General features: G+C 45.1%; 1 protein-coding gene across 1 annotated transcript in view; it reads right to left on the reverse strand.

The window, feature by feature from the left end:
• The window catches only part of LOC121270796 (transmembrane protein 144-like), a 121,355-nt gene that overhangs the window by 65,489 nt on the left and 37,906 nt on the right, over positions 1–17,960 (reverse strand). Inside the window, exons 4-5 of the mRNA XM_041176657.1 lie at positions 12,098–12,220; positions 7,931–8,030 (exon numbers count right to left, since the gene is read on the reverse strand). Coding sequence (XP_041032591.1) covers positions 7,931–8,030; positions 12,098–12,220 — 223 coding nt within the window. The remainder of the gene's footprint in view (positions 1–7,930; positions 8,031–12,097; positions 12,221–17,960) is intronic.

A 17,960-nucleotide genomic window follows, 5' to 3' on the forward strand; every position in this document is an offset into this window, starting at 1 on the left:
CAGGAAGGTGGAGTTGCGGTAGTAGATCAGTCATGAATGAATGGTGGAATAGGGGGGCAAAGGGTCAAATCCAGCTCTTGGTTTGGGTTTATGGTGGGTGGGCTGGGTGGAGCAGTAGGGGATGGGTGCAAAGCTGATTGCCGCCCGCAATCGGCTGCGCGCCGCCATTTTACGTGGGCGGGCCAATTAAGGCCTGCCCAGCGTAATACGCAGCTGATGGCACTCAGCACTACCATTACAGGCAGGGGGAGGAGAGAGATTTGGGGCCAATCTCCCTGAGGCATGGAGCTGCCTCAGTGAGATTGAATGGTTATGAAAATAATTAAATAATCGATTTAAAAATTTATTCAAACATGTCCCCTCACGTAATTGTGTCACATGAACTGGGACATGTTTGTGAAGGTGGAAAATTTTATTTACTTATTTTATAAAAGCTTCAGGAAACTTCATCCTGCCCATGGATGAGGTTTCCCGAGAAACGCGAAGGCCGCTGGGGCTTTTCACCTGCCCGCCAATCTTAAGGTTGGACAGGCAGCGTTGTTAAGTACTTTAATTAATTTCTTAATGGTCTTAATAGGCCCTTAACATTTCGACGGGCATGCAGCCAACTCTGGTGTGCGCCCACCGAATGAAATATTGCGATGGCACACGATGACGTTGGGATGCATGCCTGACATCATCGTATGTCACTTTACACGTCGGGGGGAGTTACCAGGCTGGATCAACAGTACCCGGTTGCGCGGGATGGCCAAGAACCCAAGCGTTATTGATGCCCGTACATTGACCAGGGCATATCCGGTAATTCAGAAGTGCACCACAAACCAAACGAACATGACAGGCATGGTATTGGCAATCCCCTCAGTCACAGCTGACATGGGCCCGTACTCTCAGTACCAAGTGGAGAAAATTGGGTTAATCCGAGACAATAACTCCCTCCGGTACTACCCCATAGCCATGCATGCCATATGCAAGAATGAAGGCATACACAGGCTATCACTGAGCAGGTGCAGGAGGAAAGGTAGCCTCACGATTTGCCCCCATCCAGTTGGAAAGGGTGGGGGGGGCTGGACGAATGCGGGTACAACGAACGGAGGGTTGTACGTTCGAAATTACCCACAGAGAAAACCATCACACCCGCTCAGGATACAAGGGAAAGGGGGAATACTGTGTGACAACTACTGAGCAGTCATACACGTACGAGAGCCTACGGTGCAACATCACCAACCCCAACTTCTGCTTTAAACCCCGGCTCCCAGTTACTATTGGACACACGTGAATGGACAAAGCGGTCAGGTCTCAGTCAACGCCTCCGAACACTCCACGATACCGTAGAACAGTATGAGGAACCTTAGCAGGCCCCAATTCCCCACCTTCCCGAAAGCTGACAAAGATTAAAGGTGACTGATGAAAGGTGATTAAACAGTATTGCATGTTACAGGCGGTGTTTAAAAGGCTAATCAATGATACGGAAGAGCAATTGAGAGATCTGACATGGTGGGAGCAAGTGTGGGACTGGGGGCTGAATGTGGATATACACCCCTGGATAAAAATAATCTCTCACATACTTGTCGCAGTGCAGCTAGTGTTAGCATTGGCGTGGGAATGCAGCATGTCGCACCTGTAAGAAGAAAGCCCTTAGACATAGGACAAAAATAATGTTAAAGGAGCAACAACGGCCGGTGGGACAGGACACAATATTAATGTAGTAGGGTCCCAGCCTCCCATCTTGGTGGCCGCGCACCACCAGAAAGACAGGAGTCTCGGACATTAGGAAGCTTAAAAACTTGGGGAGAGGTCCAGGTGTTGCCATGGCCTGTAGGACTTGCTCAGATCGGTACCACTGGAGCCATGACAAAACCATTGGACGCAGATTAATTGACTAGCTTAATCTAACAGTTACGCACCCAAAAGGGGGGACTGAAGGTACAGAAATTTTGGATTTATTTTGAAGTGCTAGCCAGGGCCAGCAGCTAGGGCGCCAAAGCACATACAGACAATCACAGCCTTACATGAAAGCTAAAAACTTGTACAAAGGGCTCAGCTGTAAATTTGCCATCAGGAAATGGGGGACACACACGGACGGGGACGCGGGGTGACTTGAGCAAGAAATGGGGAAGGCCATTTCACATCGTCTGAAGGCCTTGAACCACATCCAGTCAGCCCCTGTAAACCTTTTGTATAGAACAAACATACATTCTTTGCTATCTTCAAAAGAACAACACCCAGTCTCTGCACTGCAATTACTGTACAAGAGCACAATTAGCAGCCCACCGGGGGATCATTGTGCTATGGCCTGTGTCTAACTAATACCATTAAGTTGTAACCGATAGTAAAAAATATATAAACTGTGCTCATTTGAACCTCAGTGGAGAAGCGCCTGGATGGCCCAGCATTTGCTCCCCACATGCGCAATAAAGGAACCACTGGAATATTGCATCTGGACTCCGTGTTGAAATTTTGTACCAGAGTATTCCTTGGACCTTTCAATGTCTATCCACTGCACAAAATACAAATTGCAGTAAGATACTTTGGCCAGTATTTTCCACGCCCGATCGATATAGGAGTGTTCAGTGACGAGATCGGGAAATCTCCCAAGAAGGCGTGAGGCATGTTTCCTGGCGAAGTAAATCCGGGAAGAGATTGTCCCCTCCCTCATCAATGGCAGGCCGCGTTTCCCACTGTTGGACATTGGGAACTTAATTTGAATACATTTGCATATCATTAATCTGGCCACATGCTGGAATCACCGCCCACGTCAAATTTAAATCCCACATCATTGTGACTTTAGAACATCGTGATCTACAACTGCCTTTAAAAGGCGTGCACCTGGCAATCTGAAATTCGAAGGAAGTTGGAGGTGAGTGCACACAACTTAGTGCAGCGCTCATGATGATCCCAATGCAAGGAAGTGGCTCTGCGGATTCGGGGTTGGTGGGGGGCCACAGGCAAGTCTCCACAGTGGCTTCTTCACGGCTGTCTTGTGGTGCCGGGGCTTGGGCAACTGCATCGGATAGAAGGGAACCTTGGGGTTAAGGCAACTGTGCTAGAGAACAGGAAACCTCGGGGCAAGGGCAACAGCATTGGAGAACATAACATATGAAATAGGACCAGAGGTAGGCCATTTGGCCCCTCAAGCCTGCCTCATCATTCAACAAGATCATGGTTGATCTGCCCGAGGCCTCAATTCCTCTTTTCTGCCAGCTCCTCATAGCCCTCAACTCCTGATATTTCAAAAATCTATCCACCTCTCTTTAAATGCTTTCAGTGATCTAGCCTCCAGAACTCTCTTGAAAAGGGAACCTCAGGGCTAGGGCAAGAGTGCAAGGAGTGAGGGGTCATGGCAGCAGAGAGTGAAGGTCTAGGGGTGTAGAAAACGGCCAGGCAAATGGAAAACACGCCATAGATGAACACTCTTCCACCGCTGAGATGATCTAGCTTGAGCTTAATGACATGCTTGGAGTCAGGTTAGTCAAGCAATTGTGCCCACTCAAGCAGCACTAATTCCTGACAGTGCCAATGATTGCTCCTCTACTTTTAACACCTCGCGTACAGACTTCAAAATTGAATGAGTGCGATGGTGCTGCAGAACCATTGGGTGACTGGGCAAGCTTGAGAATCTTCTTGGGAAAGGTTGCCATGGAACACTGAAGGAAGGGTGTGTTCCAAATCTCTTGCATTATGTTTAAGTAGACATTGAAAAGTCACCCATTATAGTCTTATGGTCCCATGGTCCAAGCAAACTGCAAAGCCTTGGAGTGCAGGTCAGGACAATGCTTGTGCCTGAGAGTTCAGGATGCAGTCGAGTGACCGAAGCTGTTGCCACTCAGTCATGTGATGTGGCGTGGGGAGGTGGGTGGGGTTTTGATCAACCATCATAAGCACTAAACGCTGGGCATCCATGTGGTGACCAGGACTCTCCAGCATGTGTAAAGGGGCCTTGAGAGGCAGTCGCAGGCAATAACTTGGCCAAGAATGGTCCTTAGGACACAATTGCTGACCCTCGTGTCTCTCTCTCTCTTTGATACTGCAGTGAGGAGGCCGTGGGGAAGATGGAGCCAAGGGATCTGCCTCATTTCTTATAGGCAAGAGAGAACACAGAAGAATGCAATGGAGCCGCCTGGCTCACCAAAGAGAGGAGCAGAACCCTCAAGACCAAGAGATGACAGGGCCTCCTCCGCACACAGAGGATGAACCCCAGAGAGCCATCGTTCGTAAGTGACTCACTAGACCCAGAATCTGTAGACGGCGCATGTACTACCTGCAGATGAGTGTCGCCAACACCTGCACATATCAAGGGAACTGGTCACTCATATATGCCATCTTCTGCAGGATTTGGCACCATGGGGACTTGGAGAGCATCCACTGCCAGTTGTAGTTAAGGTGACCACTTCACTCAATTTCTACAGCAGTGGCTCCTTCCAGGACTCCACAGGGGACCTTACCAGAATCTCACAAGCCTCTATCTACAAATGTATCCAGGAGGTCACATGTGTCTTGGCAAAAATGGCGACCAGCTTTGTCAATTTTGCCAGAGATCAACTGAACCAGGAAGCAAAAGCGCTGGGATTTGCTGATACTTTCGGATTACCACAGGTGCAGGGTGCCATCGACAGAACTCATGTGGCTCTTAAATATCCCTGGCAACAGTCCAGTATGTGAACCGCAAAGGCTTCCATTCTCTCAATGTTCAGCTAGTCTGCGACCATTAACAAGCAGATCATGCAGGCCGGAAGCATCCAGGACTCATACGTCCTCAACAGGTCTCAGATCCCTAACATCTTCCAGCAACAACACAGGCTGCAGGGTTGGCTCCTCAGGGACAAGGGCTACCCGCAAAGGACATGGCTGATGACGCCCGTGCGGCAGTCTCAGGCTGCTGCTGAGAGAAGTTACAACGAGTCTCATGCTGCAACCTGGAGTTTGGTTGAGGGATCCTGAAAACTAGGTTCCAGTGCCTCGACACATCTGATGGAGCACTCCAGTATACTTCCCATCGTGGCTTGCTACATTCTAGAAAACCTGGTGATGCAAAGTGGGAAGGACCTGGATGATGCAGAGATGGAAGAGTTGCATATCTCCTCTGATGAGAAGGAAGTCAGAGGGGATGAGGGTGATGAGGTCCTGGAAGGTGAGGGTGCAGGCAATGAGGCCATTGCGTTGGCCAGATGAGGCAGGCATGCTCGTGAGGCCCTCATTGCCACAGGATTCTAGAAGGATGATGACGAGATGCAGTAAGGATACTCCTGGGGTCCTCACACGGCATCTGAGAGTGTCTGATACCTGTCTGGTTGAGGGCAGCGCACATACGCTTCATGAAGAGTGTCATATCATGAAGACACTGCTGAGACACAGCGGGCACATTGACTTTAACAGCACATGATTCATTGGCAGGCTTCATCACCTGTTCCCTTCAGCACCACACCTTCACCTGTCAGGAATGCAGATGAGATGGGGGTGCGGGGGGAGCTCCACATCTAAGGTGCTGAGAGCATACAGAGAACATCACGGAACCAAGTCACGCTGGGGTATGAGATTCTTGCCCAAACACAAACTACATCGAGGGACAGGTGTCACTGATCTGAAGGGTAACTTTGAAGCTGGACAATCACTGTGCTCAGAAGGTTTCTCAATGCACCGGGGAGAGGCCCTGGACTGTGATGCTTGCCTTCATTCTGTGCAGGAAGCAAGGTTTCACACCTGATTAACACAAACACTGCTCATCATAACAAGGAGCCACCGACAAACTGTGTCCAAGCTGTGTCAGCTTCTTGATCTTTCTAACTCTGCCACTACGTCTTGGTGCATCCCTAACATCCACAGCGGAGGTGGACGCAACCTGCTGACTGCTACACCCTGTTGTCTGTGATGACCTTGGCGGGCGCCCTCTGGAGGGCCGTGACCTGGAGGGCCCTGGCCTGCTTTCGGAGTTTTGCTGTGTGGCAGTGCCACCCTCCTCAGCCTGTGGACCTGGAGCTGCGGGGAGAGGGGATTTGGATGGGCTGGACATTCCCGGAGTTACCTGGGTGAATGGCCCCAGGGGGTGCACCTGCTGATCTTCCTTCCTATGGCTGCCCTAGGGCCACTGGCAGACTCCTTGAGAAGAAGAGGCAGCTGGTGTGAGCTCAAGATGCCCCCCCACTCGCGTTGACAGTGATGGATGCCAGCTAGTTCCTCAGCGATGGAGTTCAGCCTGCGCAGCAGTGCAGGACTGACGTCCTGGACCAAGGTCTCCACCAATCGCCATCACCCTACCAGTGTTGACCTCAGTGTGTCAGCATGCTGGCACTATCACCTCAGTCTGAAAGTGGATGGACTCCTCCAATGTAACTTGCAATTTGAGGAGTGCAGTGGACATCCCTTCCCAATGTTCTCGAGCTTGTCTTCACAGCTCCAGCAACTGAGGTATGATTGAGTCCAGAGGCTCCTCATCTGACTCGGACTCAGCTTATTCCTGGCCTCCAAGTGCCCGCACCCTGGGATGTCCCTGCCGTCACCTGCTGTGAGTCAGACAGTGCGATGTGCTCACCAGATTATGACCTGAGGCTACTCTAGAAATAGGTCTCACCGAGGTGTGTGTCTCTGCACTGGCAGAGGGTATGGGTGAGCACTGTAATGGGTCTTCAATGTCGGTGTCTGTGGATTCTTCTTCCAATTTTTCCTCGGGCCTGGAGTCGAGGACCTGGCTCGTGGACCCCCTTGGCTGCTTCCCAGATGTGCTTGCAAAAGAAAAGAGAAATAATTAGTACATGGCAGTGGGTCTATGAAACAGGACACATCACCCACATCATGGCTGTCTGATGGATGTTGCAGTGCTGAATCCTGACTTGGTTGAATGCTGCTGACCTCGACATCAGTACATGAATGGTCCACATCCTCTATGGCCAGCTGAACTGCTCTATTTTCAAAGTCTGTCAGGACCTTGAGGTCGGGCATTCCTCCACCAGTCTTAGACTTTTTTGTTGTGTGCCAACTTGTCCTGCATGAAGGCAGATGGAGAGAGTGTAAGCAGGATATCTGCCAGGCCAGGTAAGGAGGATGCCTGGCATGTGTGGGTGGTAAGTGGTCCATGGATGGGAAGAGGATACAATCCGCAGGGGCAGATGAAGGTGGGTGTGTGTGAGTGTGAATGGTGACGTCCCTTGAACTGGCAGTGAGTGAGATCCCTGTGGATGTGTGATAGGTTTGTGAGTGTGAGAGTTGACAGTGATAAGAAGAGTGGCTTACCCTGGTGGAACGGAGATCATTCATCCTCTTTTGGCACTGGGTAGCTGTCCTCTTTGGCAGTGCTATAGCACTGACCATTGCTGCCATCGCCTCCCACAATGGATTGGTGACCTTGCTTGCTGGTCTTTGCCCAAAGCGGGGTTTGAGGACGGGCCTCCACTGTATCTAGTAGATGCTCGAGGGAGGTGTCACGAAATTTGGGGGCAGCATGTTTCCTAGCTTTGGCAGCCATCAGTTCCCAGCAGCTTTCTATCCCTTGGTGAGTGCTAGCTCTGTACAGGGGTGTCCCTTAAATGTGGCGCCTGGATTACTGAAGTTCTGAAGTCATGGCCAGGATGGTGAATCTGAGGCCACTCCATCAGTGGTTCAACGTAAATTGGTGCCTCTGACTTTTTTTTTATAAACAATTCAGGGTGCAATTTCACCATTGCCGTCAGCTGGTCAAACGACAATTTCCCTGCCTGATATCGGTCTTTCCTGATTTCAGGGAAAATCCCTGTCTTTATGTAATTTTCTCTACTGACATCGAAACTGTAAACAGCATGATTAAAAGCTACAGTAATACAGTGTCAGAGAAGAGGGACTGCATTATTGGAATAAATCCTCCTTCCCACAATAAAAATTCTTCAGCTGCAATTGTGATCTCTAAACCAAAGTGAACAGTGATGGTAGTAACAACAGTGTGCAGTTAGCTATCTGGACTTACCTAGAACTTGCCCATCCCATCAGGAGGTTAAATGCAGCCCAGATTAAAACTCCAAGACCTAAGCCAATCGTTTTCAGAATTGGAACAACAGTAACATTTCCTGAAAACAAAATAGAGAAAAAACCAAAATAATCAGCTCTTGCCTCACCATGAACTCACCTTCCACCCCTCCAGCCTTGTATTCAATAGACCATTCTCTGCCATTTTTGCTAACCCCAGCATGATGCCACCAATGAACACATCCTCTCCTCCCTTCTCCTTTCAGTATTCCAAAGGGGATACTCCCTCCACGACACCCTTGTACTCCTTAGTCACCACCAACATCCTCTCCTCCCTTTGGTATCATTCCATGCAAGCTCGGGTAATGCAACACCTGCCATTTTACTGCTTTCCATCTCACTGTCCAAGGCCCCAATACTCCTTCCAGATAAAACTGGGATTTACTTGTACTTCTTTCAATTTAGTATACAATATTCACTGCTCACCTTGCAGTTTGCTCTACATTAGGGAGATCAAACACAGATTGTATGCCCACTTTACAGAACACCACCTTTCAGTCCACAAGTGTTATACCTGAATCTTCTGAAGGTTTGTCATTTCAAATCTCTACCTTGCTCTTACGCTGGTCTCTGTCCTTGCCCTCCTGCAGTGTTCCAATGAAGCTCAATGTAATCTCGAGGAAAGGAACAGTATAAACTATATTTCTAACTTTTCCCAATTCTGATGAAAAGTCATTGACCTGGAACATTAACTCTGTTTCTCTCTCCACAGATGCTGCCTGCCCTACTGTTTCCAGCATTTTCTGTTCTTAATCAGTTCTTAAATTCACTCTCAACTTGTGTAAAATATCAGTACCAGAATGTAAACTGAACTTTTACTAAAAAAGTCTGCATGGAACTAATATTAAACTGTACTCTGCACCTCGTTGGGAAATAGATTTACCTATTCACAGCGCCTGAATTAGTGCTGCTGCCAGTATTTCGGCAATTTTCAGCAACAAGGCTCCATGTTCAAGTCCCACTCCAGGGCTTCAGCACAAAAATCAAGACTGACATTCCAGTACAGTACTGAGGGAGTACTGTCCTCACAAGTGCTGTATGTCGGATGAGATGTTAAACTGAAGCCCCAGGATAAAAGATCCCGTGGCAACGTTTTGAAGATGTGCAGGGAAGGTATTCCTGTTGTCCTGGCCAATAATTTATCCCTCAATCCATTTCTCTGATGTCGGTTGTGTGGTCATTACCACTTTGCTACTTGTGGGAGTTGCTGTGTGCAAACTGGCTGCCACGCTTCCTACATTACAACAGTGACTTTATTTCAAAAGTGCTTCGTTGGCCGTAAAGTGCTTTGAGATACCTGGTAGTTGTGAAACGTGCTATATAAATGCAAACCTTTCTTTATCAATTTTTTCACATCAAATACTGGCTACCACTAATGTGCTAATATTTCTTTTTATTTTGGTGATGTTACTAGCAGCGGTTTTAAAACTATTTACAAGATGATCACATGATCATATCACAGTCTGTTATACTTACAGTTAGACTACCCCGAATGTTACAAGGCATTGCAGGTCTGAGAACAATGGGACTGCATTATAGCTGGCTTCCACTTTTGGAAATTAGCGAAAATCTTGTTTAGCACAAATGTAGCAGGCATAAGCAGCTGCTATATATTTGTTAGACAGCTATTTCCATATTTTCATAAAGGCAAAATACTGTGGATGCTGGAAATCTGAAACAAAAAACTAAACCAGTTCTTCAGAACTGAAGAGTCATTCGGACTCGAAACGTTAACTCTGTCTTTCTCTCCACAGATGCTATTAGACCTGCTGAGTTTTTCCAGCATTTTTCAGTTTTTGTTCCATATTTTCATCAGTTGCTACAGCTAAGGAGGGCTGGTTTGCAAGTCAGATTTGCGGCAAATTAACTGCTGCTAAAATAATTAGATATAAACTTAAGAGATGACTGTTAAAATGTGATTTGCATGTCACCTGTTCTAATTCAATGGAATACATTTATTTTCCTAAATTTCTTAAATAACTGCTTTCCTCAAATGCAAAAGCAATTTTGCAAAATTATAGTGCAATTGAAAATTAACTACGTTGAATTAGATTAGCATTACATGAATGTAAATGAGTACATGATTTATTATATGCTTATCCAATTGACTAATTAAACATATTTCTGATCTACAAAGGAGTCAAGGGTTATGGGGGGGCAGGCAGGAAAGTGGAGTTAAGGTCACAATCAGATCAACTGTGATCTTATTGAATGGCAGAGCAGGCTTGAGGGGGCAAATGGCCTACTCTTGCTTCTATTTTTTCTGTTCTTAGTGCCACAAAAAAACTAACTGATCAATTAATACATATAATGATATTAAGTATAGCTTAAAATTTAATGCAAGACCAAAACAGTCACAAACCATTTGTTCTCAAATGTACCAGAGTAACAGTTAAAAGTCAAATGAAAATTGGGTCATTTCTCTTAGCTCTATTCATTTCATTGCTACAGACCAAGCTCGAGTCAGAATGTTATATGCTGTCATGCTTTTCCTACTTATCCCCAAATCCAAAATTCTTGGAATATTTTGAAGTATTCAAGCTAACATTATGGCTCTGTGGTAAAAGCAACACAGATCACAAAGTTTCCCGATTTGATTCCTATGATGAGTAATCTGATTCAGGGTACCAGTAAAAACATTAAAATTCGTCGCAATGACGTTGTACTGGGGAGGCTACCATTCCTGAATACTATCTTATATCCAAAACAAACAAGTATTCAGGATTAGACTTGGCTGTGAATGCGGCCTAATGTAAAACAGTCTGTCAACACTCACTGTCTCAGCTCAAACATGGAGAATGATAATTTGGATTAGATATGAATTGTTCCCCACAGCCTTGGAACTATAACCCAGCATTAGTGAAACCCTCAGGAAAGGAGGGAAGAAAGTTGGCTAAAGAAAATACATTCCTTGAAGTATGCTACTCGGTTTTCTGATGAAAGCATTTAAAAAATCTTTGATTTGTTTTAATTAGTTAAATTAAATGCTTTGTCTGTCATAGAGCTGCTGGTATCTCACTTTCGATTTTTTTTCTACAGAAATTAATCTCTCAATGACTGCAGAATATACACCAAGTTCAAGCCTCAAGACATTGCTATTTAAAATAAAGCATTTTGATTAGGACAGGTGAGACAAACGTATTAAAAGCTCCAAGTTGTATATGACATGGTTGTGCAAGTGGAATGCGGTCATACGCAAGTCACACTGGAGAGTCAGTTATTGCTGTTTAACTGAAATCAAGATCTAGGTACTAGAACAATCAGAACTTGAGAGGTTTGTGCCTATGTTGCATGAATTGAAGCAAATCTTCAATATCAACTGATGTCAAAGAAAGTGAGGGAATGAGATGCCCATTACAGACTGCAGAACAACCCATGAATAAAATTATTTTCTCTTATCCTTTATTATTAAATTATTATTATTAATATTATCCTTCTCTTTCTAGAAAACTTAAGAATTCTTCTTTATTCACTTTTAATCTATGGTAAGAACACTTATTTATTTCTAAATAATCCTTTGAATTCTCCTTTGAAAGAACCCAATTCAAGCAAAATAAATCAAGTGAATAAAGCTACACAATCCTTAACGACAATATCCAAAAACATATATTTGGAGAAGTACAGGCTAATAAATAAAAGTCAGCATGTGTTTGTTTAAGACAAATTGTGTTGAACCAAACTCTCTGCTGTAAATTTCTATGATTCTATGAACTGAAAAGACTTAACATTCTGCAGTGAGTTTAGTTCATATCTACTGTGCAAAGACAGCAACTTCATGCCATTCAATGTATTTCAATACAGGCAGCAAAATACCATTTCCTTAAAGCCAGCGGCAACTCGGACAGCAGCTTCACATTTAACCACATAACTGCCCCTTGCCTGAAATTGCTGCACATTTGTACATAAATAACAGAGAATGTTATTAACCAGTTTTTCCAGCAATTTTTGTTTTTGTTTTAGATTTCCAGCATCTGCAGTGTTTTGCTTTTATGATATTAACCTGTTGTTTTGACACCAAATTCACAGGTGTCAAATGGTCTAGTCATGAAGATCAACTTTAGTCAGCAATATCATTCACTTTTGCAAAGACCAAGATACACAAACTTACCAGTGGCCCATACACAACCGCCTAACATAGCAAGGGGCCAGAATTTAGGGCATTTCAATATTAAATTCACAGCCAGAGATACAATCCATATTGCTGCACAAAGAATCCACTGGAAAAACATCCCTAAAAGAAAATGTAATGAAATTTGTATTAACATTCTTATATGCAATGGGGGTACTTATTTCCTGCTTCTTTCATTCTCTACCTTATACACACTTCAGGTCATTAAAAACTCTGCAACATATATCAATCCCACTTCAAGTTTCCAGTATCCTTTTTGACCTACATTGGCACATTGCCTCAAATTTCAAAGTTCTCATATTTAAAACCCTTACCCTCTCTACCACTGTAACTTCTACCACCCTGACTCTTTGTCCATCTTGACCCATCCACATCTCTTTCTACAGCCTTCTGTGCATGTCTACCTCTCTTTATGCTATCATTGGCAGCCATAAACCACCTAGATCCCATGCCCTGGAAGTACTTCCTGAAAAACATCTACCATTACCTTCCGCACCTCCAAAATGCTCCTTAAAACCCACCTCTTTGACTAAGATTTTGATCAGTCCTTCTTGTGAAGTGCTAGAAGACATTTTTCTACACTAAACATATCATACTCTGAGACCAGTGGGAGAGTGAGAGCACAGCGGGGATAAAAGGAGCGGTGGAGAGAGTTAGAGAGTCACTGTAAGACCAGTGGGAGAAGCGAGAGCACAGCAGGGATAAAAGGAGCAGTAGAGAAAGCGAGAGTCATTGCAAGACCAGTGGGAGAGGCAAAAGCACAGTGGGAATAAAAGGAATGGCAAGATAGTGAGAGTGTCACTCTGAGGCCAGTGGGAGAGGCGAGAGCACAGTGGGAATAAAAGGAGCAGTGTAGAGAGCAAGAGAGTCACTGCGAGACCAAAGAAAATCAAAACGCGATGTTGTAGGAAACTGGTTACGTCATTGGTTGGTGGGTGTTTTTCTTTTTTTTAGTGAAACTCAGGTATTTGTTTCAAATTAGGAGCTGGGAATTAAGTTTAAAGTATTTAAATAGTTTAAGCTCAGACAAGGTCTAGAGGTATTAATTGAAATTAATAGTTCAAACAGGGCATTAGCTAGATTGTTAGAGGTTTTTTCACATAATGGATGGACATCTGTGACCTGTTGCTTGCACCGAGGGTGTAGCTGTGCCACATGGACTGCAGCGGTTCAAGAAGGCAGCTATCACCACCTTCTCAAGGGCAATTAGGGATAGGCAATAAATGCTGGCGCAGCCAGTGAAGTTCATATCCCATGAAAGAATTTTTTAAAATTCTTGCGCCATGTGGGAACTTCAGGACACTTATGTGCATTAGGTGGCCACATGTGTAGGAATTGTCTCCAGTTGCTTGAGCTCAAGCTCAGAATTTCCGAACTTGAGGCGCAGCTGGAGTCACTGCAGAGCATCATGGAGGATGAGAGTTTCCTGAATTGCACATTCCAGCAGGTGACCACTCCACAGGCAGTAAGAGTTCAGGATAGTAGGCGGATGGTCATCAAGAAGAGTCGGAAGAAGCAGGAAGTGTAGACATTTTCAGGGTGTGTGCCACTCTCAAACAGATACTCTGATTTGGAGACTGTTGGGAGTGACAATACCCTGAAGGAATGCAGTGCAGGCCATGGCATCAATGGCCAGATGTGAACAGCAAAGTGTATAAATGTGATTGTTATAGAAGGTTCCGAAGTTTGGGGGACAGACAGATAACTCTGTAACCATCATCATACAGTGTGTTGCCTCCCTGGTGCCAGGGTAAAGGACATCATGGAAATTGTGCAGAATATTCAGCAGGGGGAGGGCAGCAATCCAGAAGTCATGGTACAAGTTGGTACCAATGACACAGAGGGGGCAGGCATCAAGGTCCTACGGTCAGATTTTCAAGAGCAAGGGAGGAAGTTAAAAAGACTTCAAAGGTAGTAATCACTAGATCACTCCCAATGCCATGTGCTAGCCAGAGTAGAAATAGGAAGATAGCAAAGGTCAATGCATGGCTTGAAGCATGGTGCAAGAAGGAAGGCTTCAGGTTCTTGAGTCATTGAGACCAGTTTTTGGGCAAAAGGCACCTGCCCAAAAGGGATGGGTTGCAACTTAACAGGACAGAGACCATTGTCCTCCTGGGGAGGTTTACTGTTGTTAGGAAGGGTTTAAACTAAGTTCTCAGAGGCATGGGCACTAGCATATAAAAGTAGAAAAGAGGTGCATAAACTGAGAAAATTAGGCAGTGCTAGAGAAGGGAAAAGTTCCATATTAGATAGGAGTAGTCTAAGTGGAAATAGTAAGTAATCAGGTGGGTTCACAGTAGAGGAGAAAGTAAGTCTAAATTAGGGTTACTGCGCATGTATATGAATGCACAGAATGCAGTAAATAAGATTGGTGAGCTACAGGTGGAAATATGATGCCATAGCTATAACAGAGACCTGGCTCTAGGAAGGGCAGGACAGGGTATTGAATGTTCCTGGATACAAGGCGTTCAGGAAAAGTAGGAAAGGAAGAAAAGGTGGTGGAGTGATAGTATTGTTTAATAACAACGTTGGAGAAAGAGGATATCAAAAAGGGGTCAAGGACTGAATCTATTTGGCTAAAGCCAAAGAACAAAAAAAGGTGCAACTACATTGCACAATGTAGTCTATTGGCTACCAACCAGTGGGAAAGATGTAGAGGAGCCAATCTGTAAGGAAATTAGAGAGGTGCAAGAATAATAGAGTAATCATAATGGAAGGCTTTAATTATCCAAATATAGACTGGGATAGTAGTAGTGTAAAGGGCAAAAGGGGACAAGGGTTCCTACAGTGTATTCAAGAAAACTTTCTAAAGCAGTATATTTCCACTCCAATGAGAAAGAAGGCAACGGGAATGAGGTGGGCCAAATGGATCAAGTGTCAGCAGGGGGAACATTTAGGGGACAGCAGGCATTGCATCATAAGATTTAGGTTGATTATGCAGAAGGAACAATTCCTATCGTAACAGGGCCTGAAACAAGGTCGCATCCTAGGTAGAAATTATGGAAGGGTTGCAAACATAGATCCGCCTCCCACTCTACTGATCAGGGCTTTGGCCTTCAAGGACTTGGGTTTATGTGCCCCATCAACATTAAGGACTAAGTGGCCCTGTGTCCCAGAGCAGTACAATGGACTTGCTCACATTTTGGGAGAGATAGGGGACACTGTTCCTGAAAAGACAAAACTCTGGAAACTCCCTGGGAATTGGTCCTCCTCAGACACACGTGGTACCATGTCCTGCAAGGGATAGCCTTCTGTAGCGAGAGTCTCTGCCTGCTTTGCTGCACTGCCCATTGGGGAGTCCTTTGGCGAATACTTATATGGAACCCTATTAGACCCATGGGCTTCCTTTGCAATCTCCAGCATTCAGGTCTGGTATGGCCTATTTTATTGCAATGAGAAAACACAAGTCTCCGGGGGTTCTTTCAGGCTGCAGGAAAGCTTCTCGCACACTTGTGTTTTCTTTTTTGGCTGGGGGGGTCTTTTCTATCTAAATCACCCTGCTTACCTTTGCAATGCTCATGGAATTGCTTTGGAAAGGGTCTGTCTGAGTTTCCAGGCCTATGGGTGACATCATTGCTGTCTGTTGTGACAGCTGCATCCCTGGCTGTGAGGATTCTCTGCCCCCCTAATTGTGTCCACAGGTTGGAAGGTAAGCAATTTTTAAATTCCTCCAACAATACTTACTCACGCAACCCCTCATAGGGATCTTACCCATCAGTCAAATGCAATTTACTTCAGCCGTTTGAACTCAATGTGGGTTTGTATGGGCTTCTTATGAGCATCCTGGAATTGCTGGCAACATGTCTCTGGACTAACTTGTAGCCACTTTGGATGACAGCCTTGGTCTGCTCATAATTCAGGGACACGTCAGGAGTCAGCATGGAGTAGACCTCTTGACCTGTCCTTGAATTAAAATTGTCCAGATATCCAAAGGCCATTTTAGCTGTCCTCCTACTTTCTTAAAAGTGGCAAAAAAAATGACTCCACATCACTGTTCAAATTTGGGAATGAATCTAGCATACTTCGGGGCCTCAGAGCGTGGTTCAGGGTTAGAGAGATAGGGGTTGCTACCGAACGAAAGATTTTCTCTTACAGCTTCCAGCTACCTGGTCTCTCTCTCCCTTTGAGCTCTAGCCCCATTTCCAATCTTCAGAGCTGGGATTCTTTTCTCTCCCTTTCTCTTTCCTGTTCCTGTGCGCACTCTCTCTCTTTCCCTCTCCTGGAACTCTAACTGCAACCTGAGCTTTTCCAGCTCAAATATGGCTTCGGGAGGGTGGGGGCATGGGGGTGCAGGCAGATTCGGAGTCATGGCTGCGTTCTACAACTAGCTGCGTTGTCGGTAATATAAGATCCAAATGTTCCACCGACAATTGGATCAATTCACTTTACTGGGCAATTTTAACTGTATCTCCCTAGCCACAGCTTTCAGTTGCTCTGTGTTAAGGGCAGCTAAAGTTTCACCATTCAAAATCCCTTGTTGGATCCACATGTAGGCATCAAAAGTTCCAATTTTCTTAGTGTTAGGAAAAAAGGAATTTGCCGTAGTAAGTTGTTTGTGTTTTGAAATTTGGTCCAGCCACCACGCTTTTCACTTTTTGGTTTCCAATTGGCTCTTTTATCTCAGATTTGGCTCATCTTAACTTGGACACTGGTCAAATTCAAATGGGTGATTCTGGATTTGAGCTCCCAATTTTTGTTGTGGACAGGAGGGGCATTAAACAGCCCTAATTTCTCCTCAAACCACCCGTCCATAAACAGGTGTTTTGATTTGCTTCCCCCTTTATAAGCAGTGGTGTATTTCCCAACCGCTCAGTTTTGGTGTGATCCAATTTTCTATTAATAACCCCACAGCAAACTTGAGGTAGCATGAACTCAAAGGGTTAGTTTATTTGCACACTCTCAAATCATGGATCTCTACATTGCCTCCTGTGCACTCAGACAGTAAAAGAGGGATAGAGAAGACAACATTATACAGGGCAAAGACCACTGAGAAAAGAATTATTATTTCATATGGATCCAGAGTCCAGAATCAAAGTCCAATGAGGTATTCCTTCATGGAGGACAGCAGGCTGGAAAACAAAGCTGAATAATTTACTTTTCCAGTGGAGTTGACTTCACACAGTGAGATAGGCACACAGATGAATCAGTCTTGTAGACTATGGTACAGAAGTTCCAGTAGAAAGTGTAGATGGAGGCCAAGTAATCAGCTTGGGCAGAGCCCTTTTCCTATGCTGCTGTTAATTACATAGTAAAGTGGCAGAAGAGTATGCAGTGCAGCTAGGCAATATAACTGGTTCCACCAGCTAGAGGTACACTTCACATGTCACCCACCTCTCCACATTGTCCTTGACAAGGGATGTGTATCCTTTGTCTGGGTCCCCAAGATGGTTAATTGTTCCAACCATTAAGACTTGAAAGGAAGGTTGTGGGATCCTTTTTCCCAGCAGATGAATAGTCTCCAGTTGGCCAGCCTGGGAAATGCAGGTGGCCTTTGCTCAGTTCATTTTGAATTTGGTCTCTACAGTCCAAAGGGGGGTCATTGGTGTCCCTTCAGAGATAATGAGGTGCCAGTTTCTGCAATACTGCCAGATAGCTCCTTTTGTTCAAGAGTCATAGACCAATATTGCTTCAGCCATTTTAAAAGGTTACCAGTTTTTTAAAGTTTGGAAATTGCCATGAAGATATCTATATATATTTTATAAAAATATAGTGTGAGGTCTTAGTCCCCTCACAGTATAATTCTAAATGGGGTGCAGGATCAGGGGGACCTAGGTGTATATGTGCATAAGTCACTGAAGGTGGCAGGACAGGTTGAGAGAGCAGTTAATAAAGCATAAAGCAT

Source organism: Carcharodon carcharias, chromosome 1, assembly GCF_017639515.1.
Source record: "Carcharodon carcharias isolate sCarCar2 chromosome 1, sCarCar2.pri, whole genome shotgun sequence".
NCBI classification, from domain to species: domain Eukaryota; kingdom Metazoa; phylum Chordata; class Chondrichthyes; order Lamniformes; family Lamnidae; genus Carcharodon; species Carcharodon carcharias.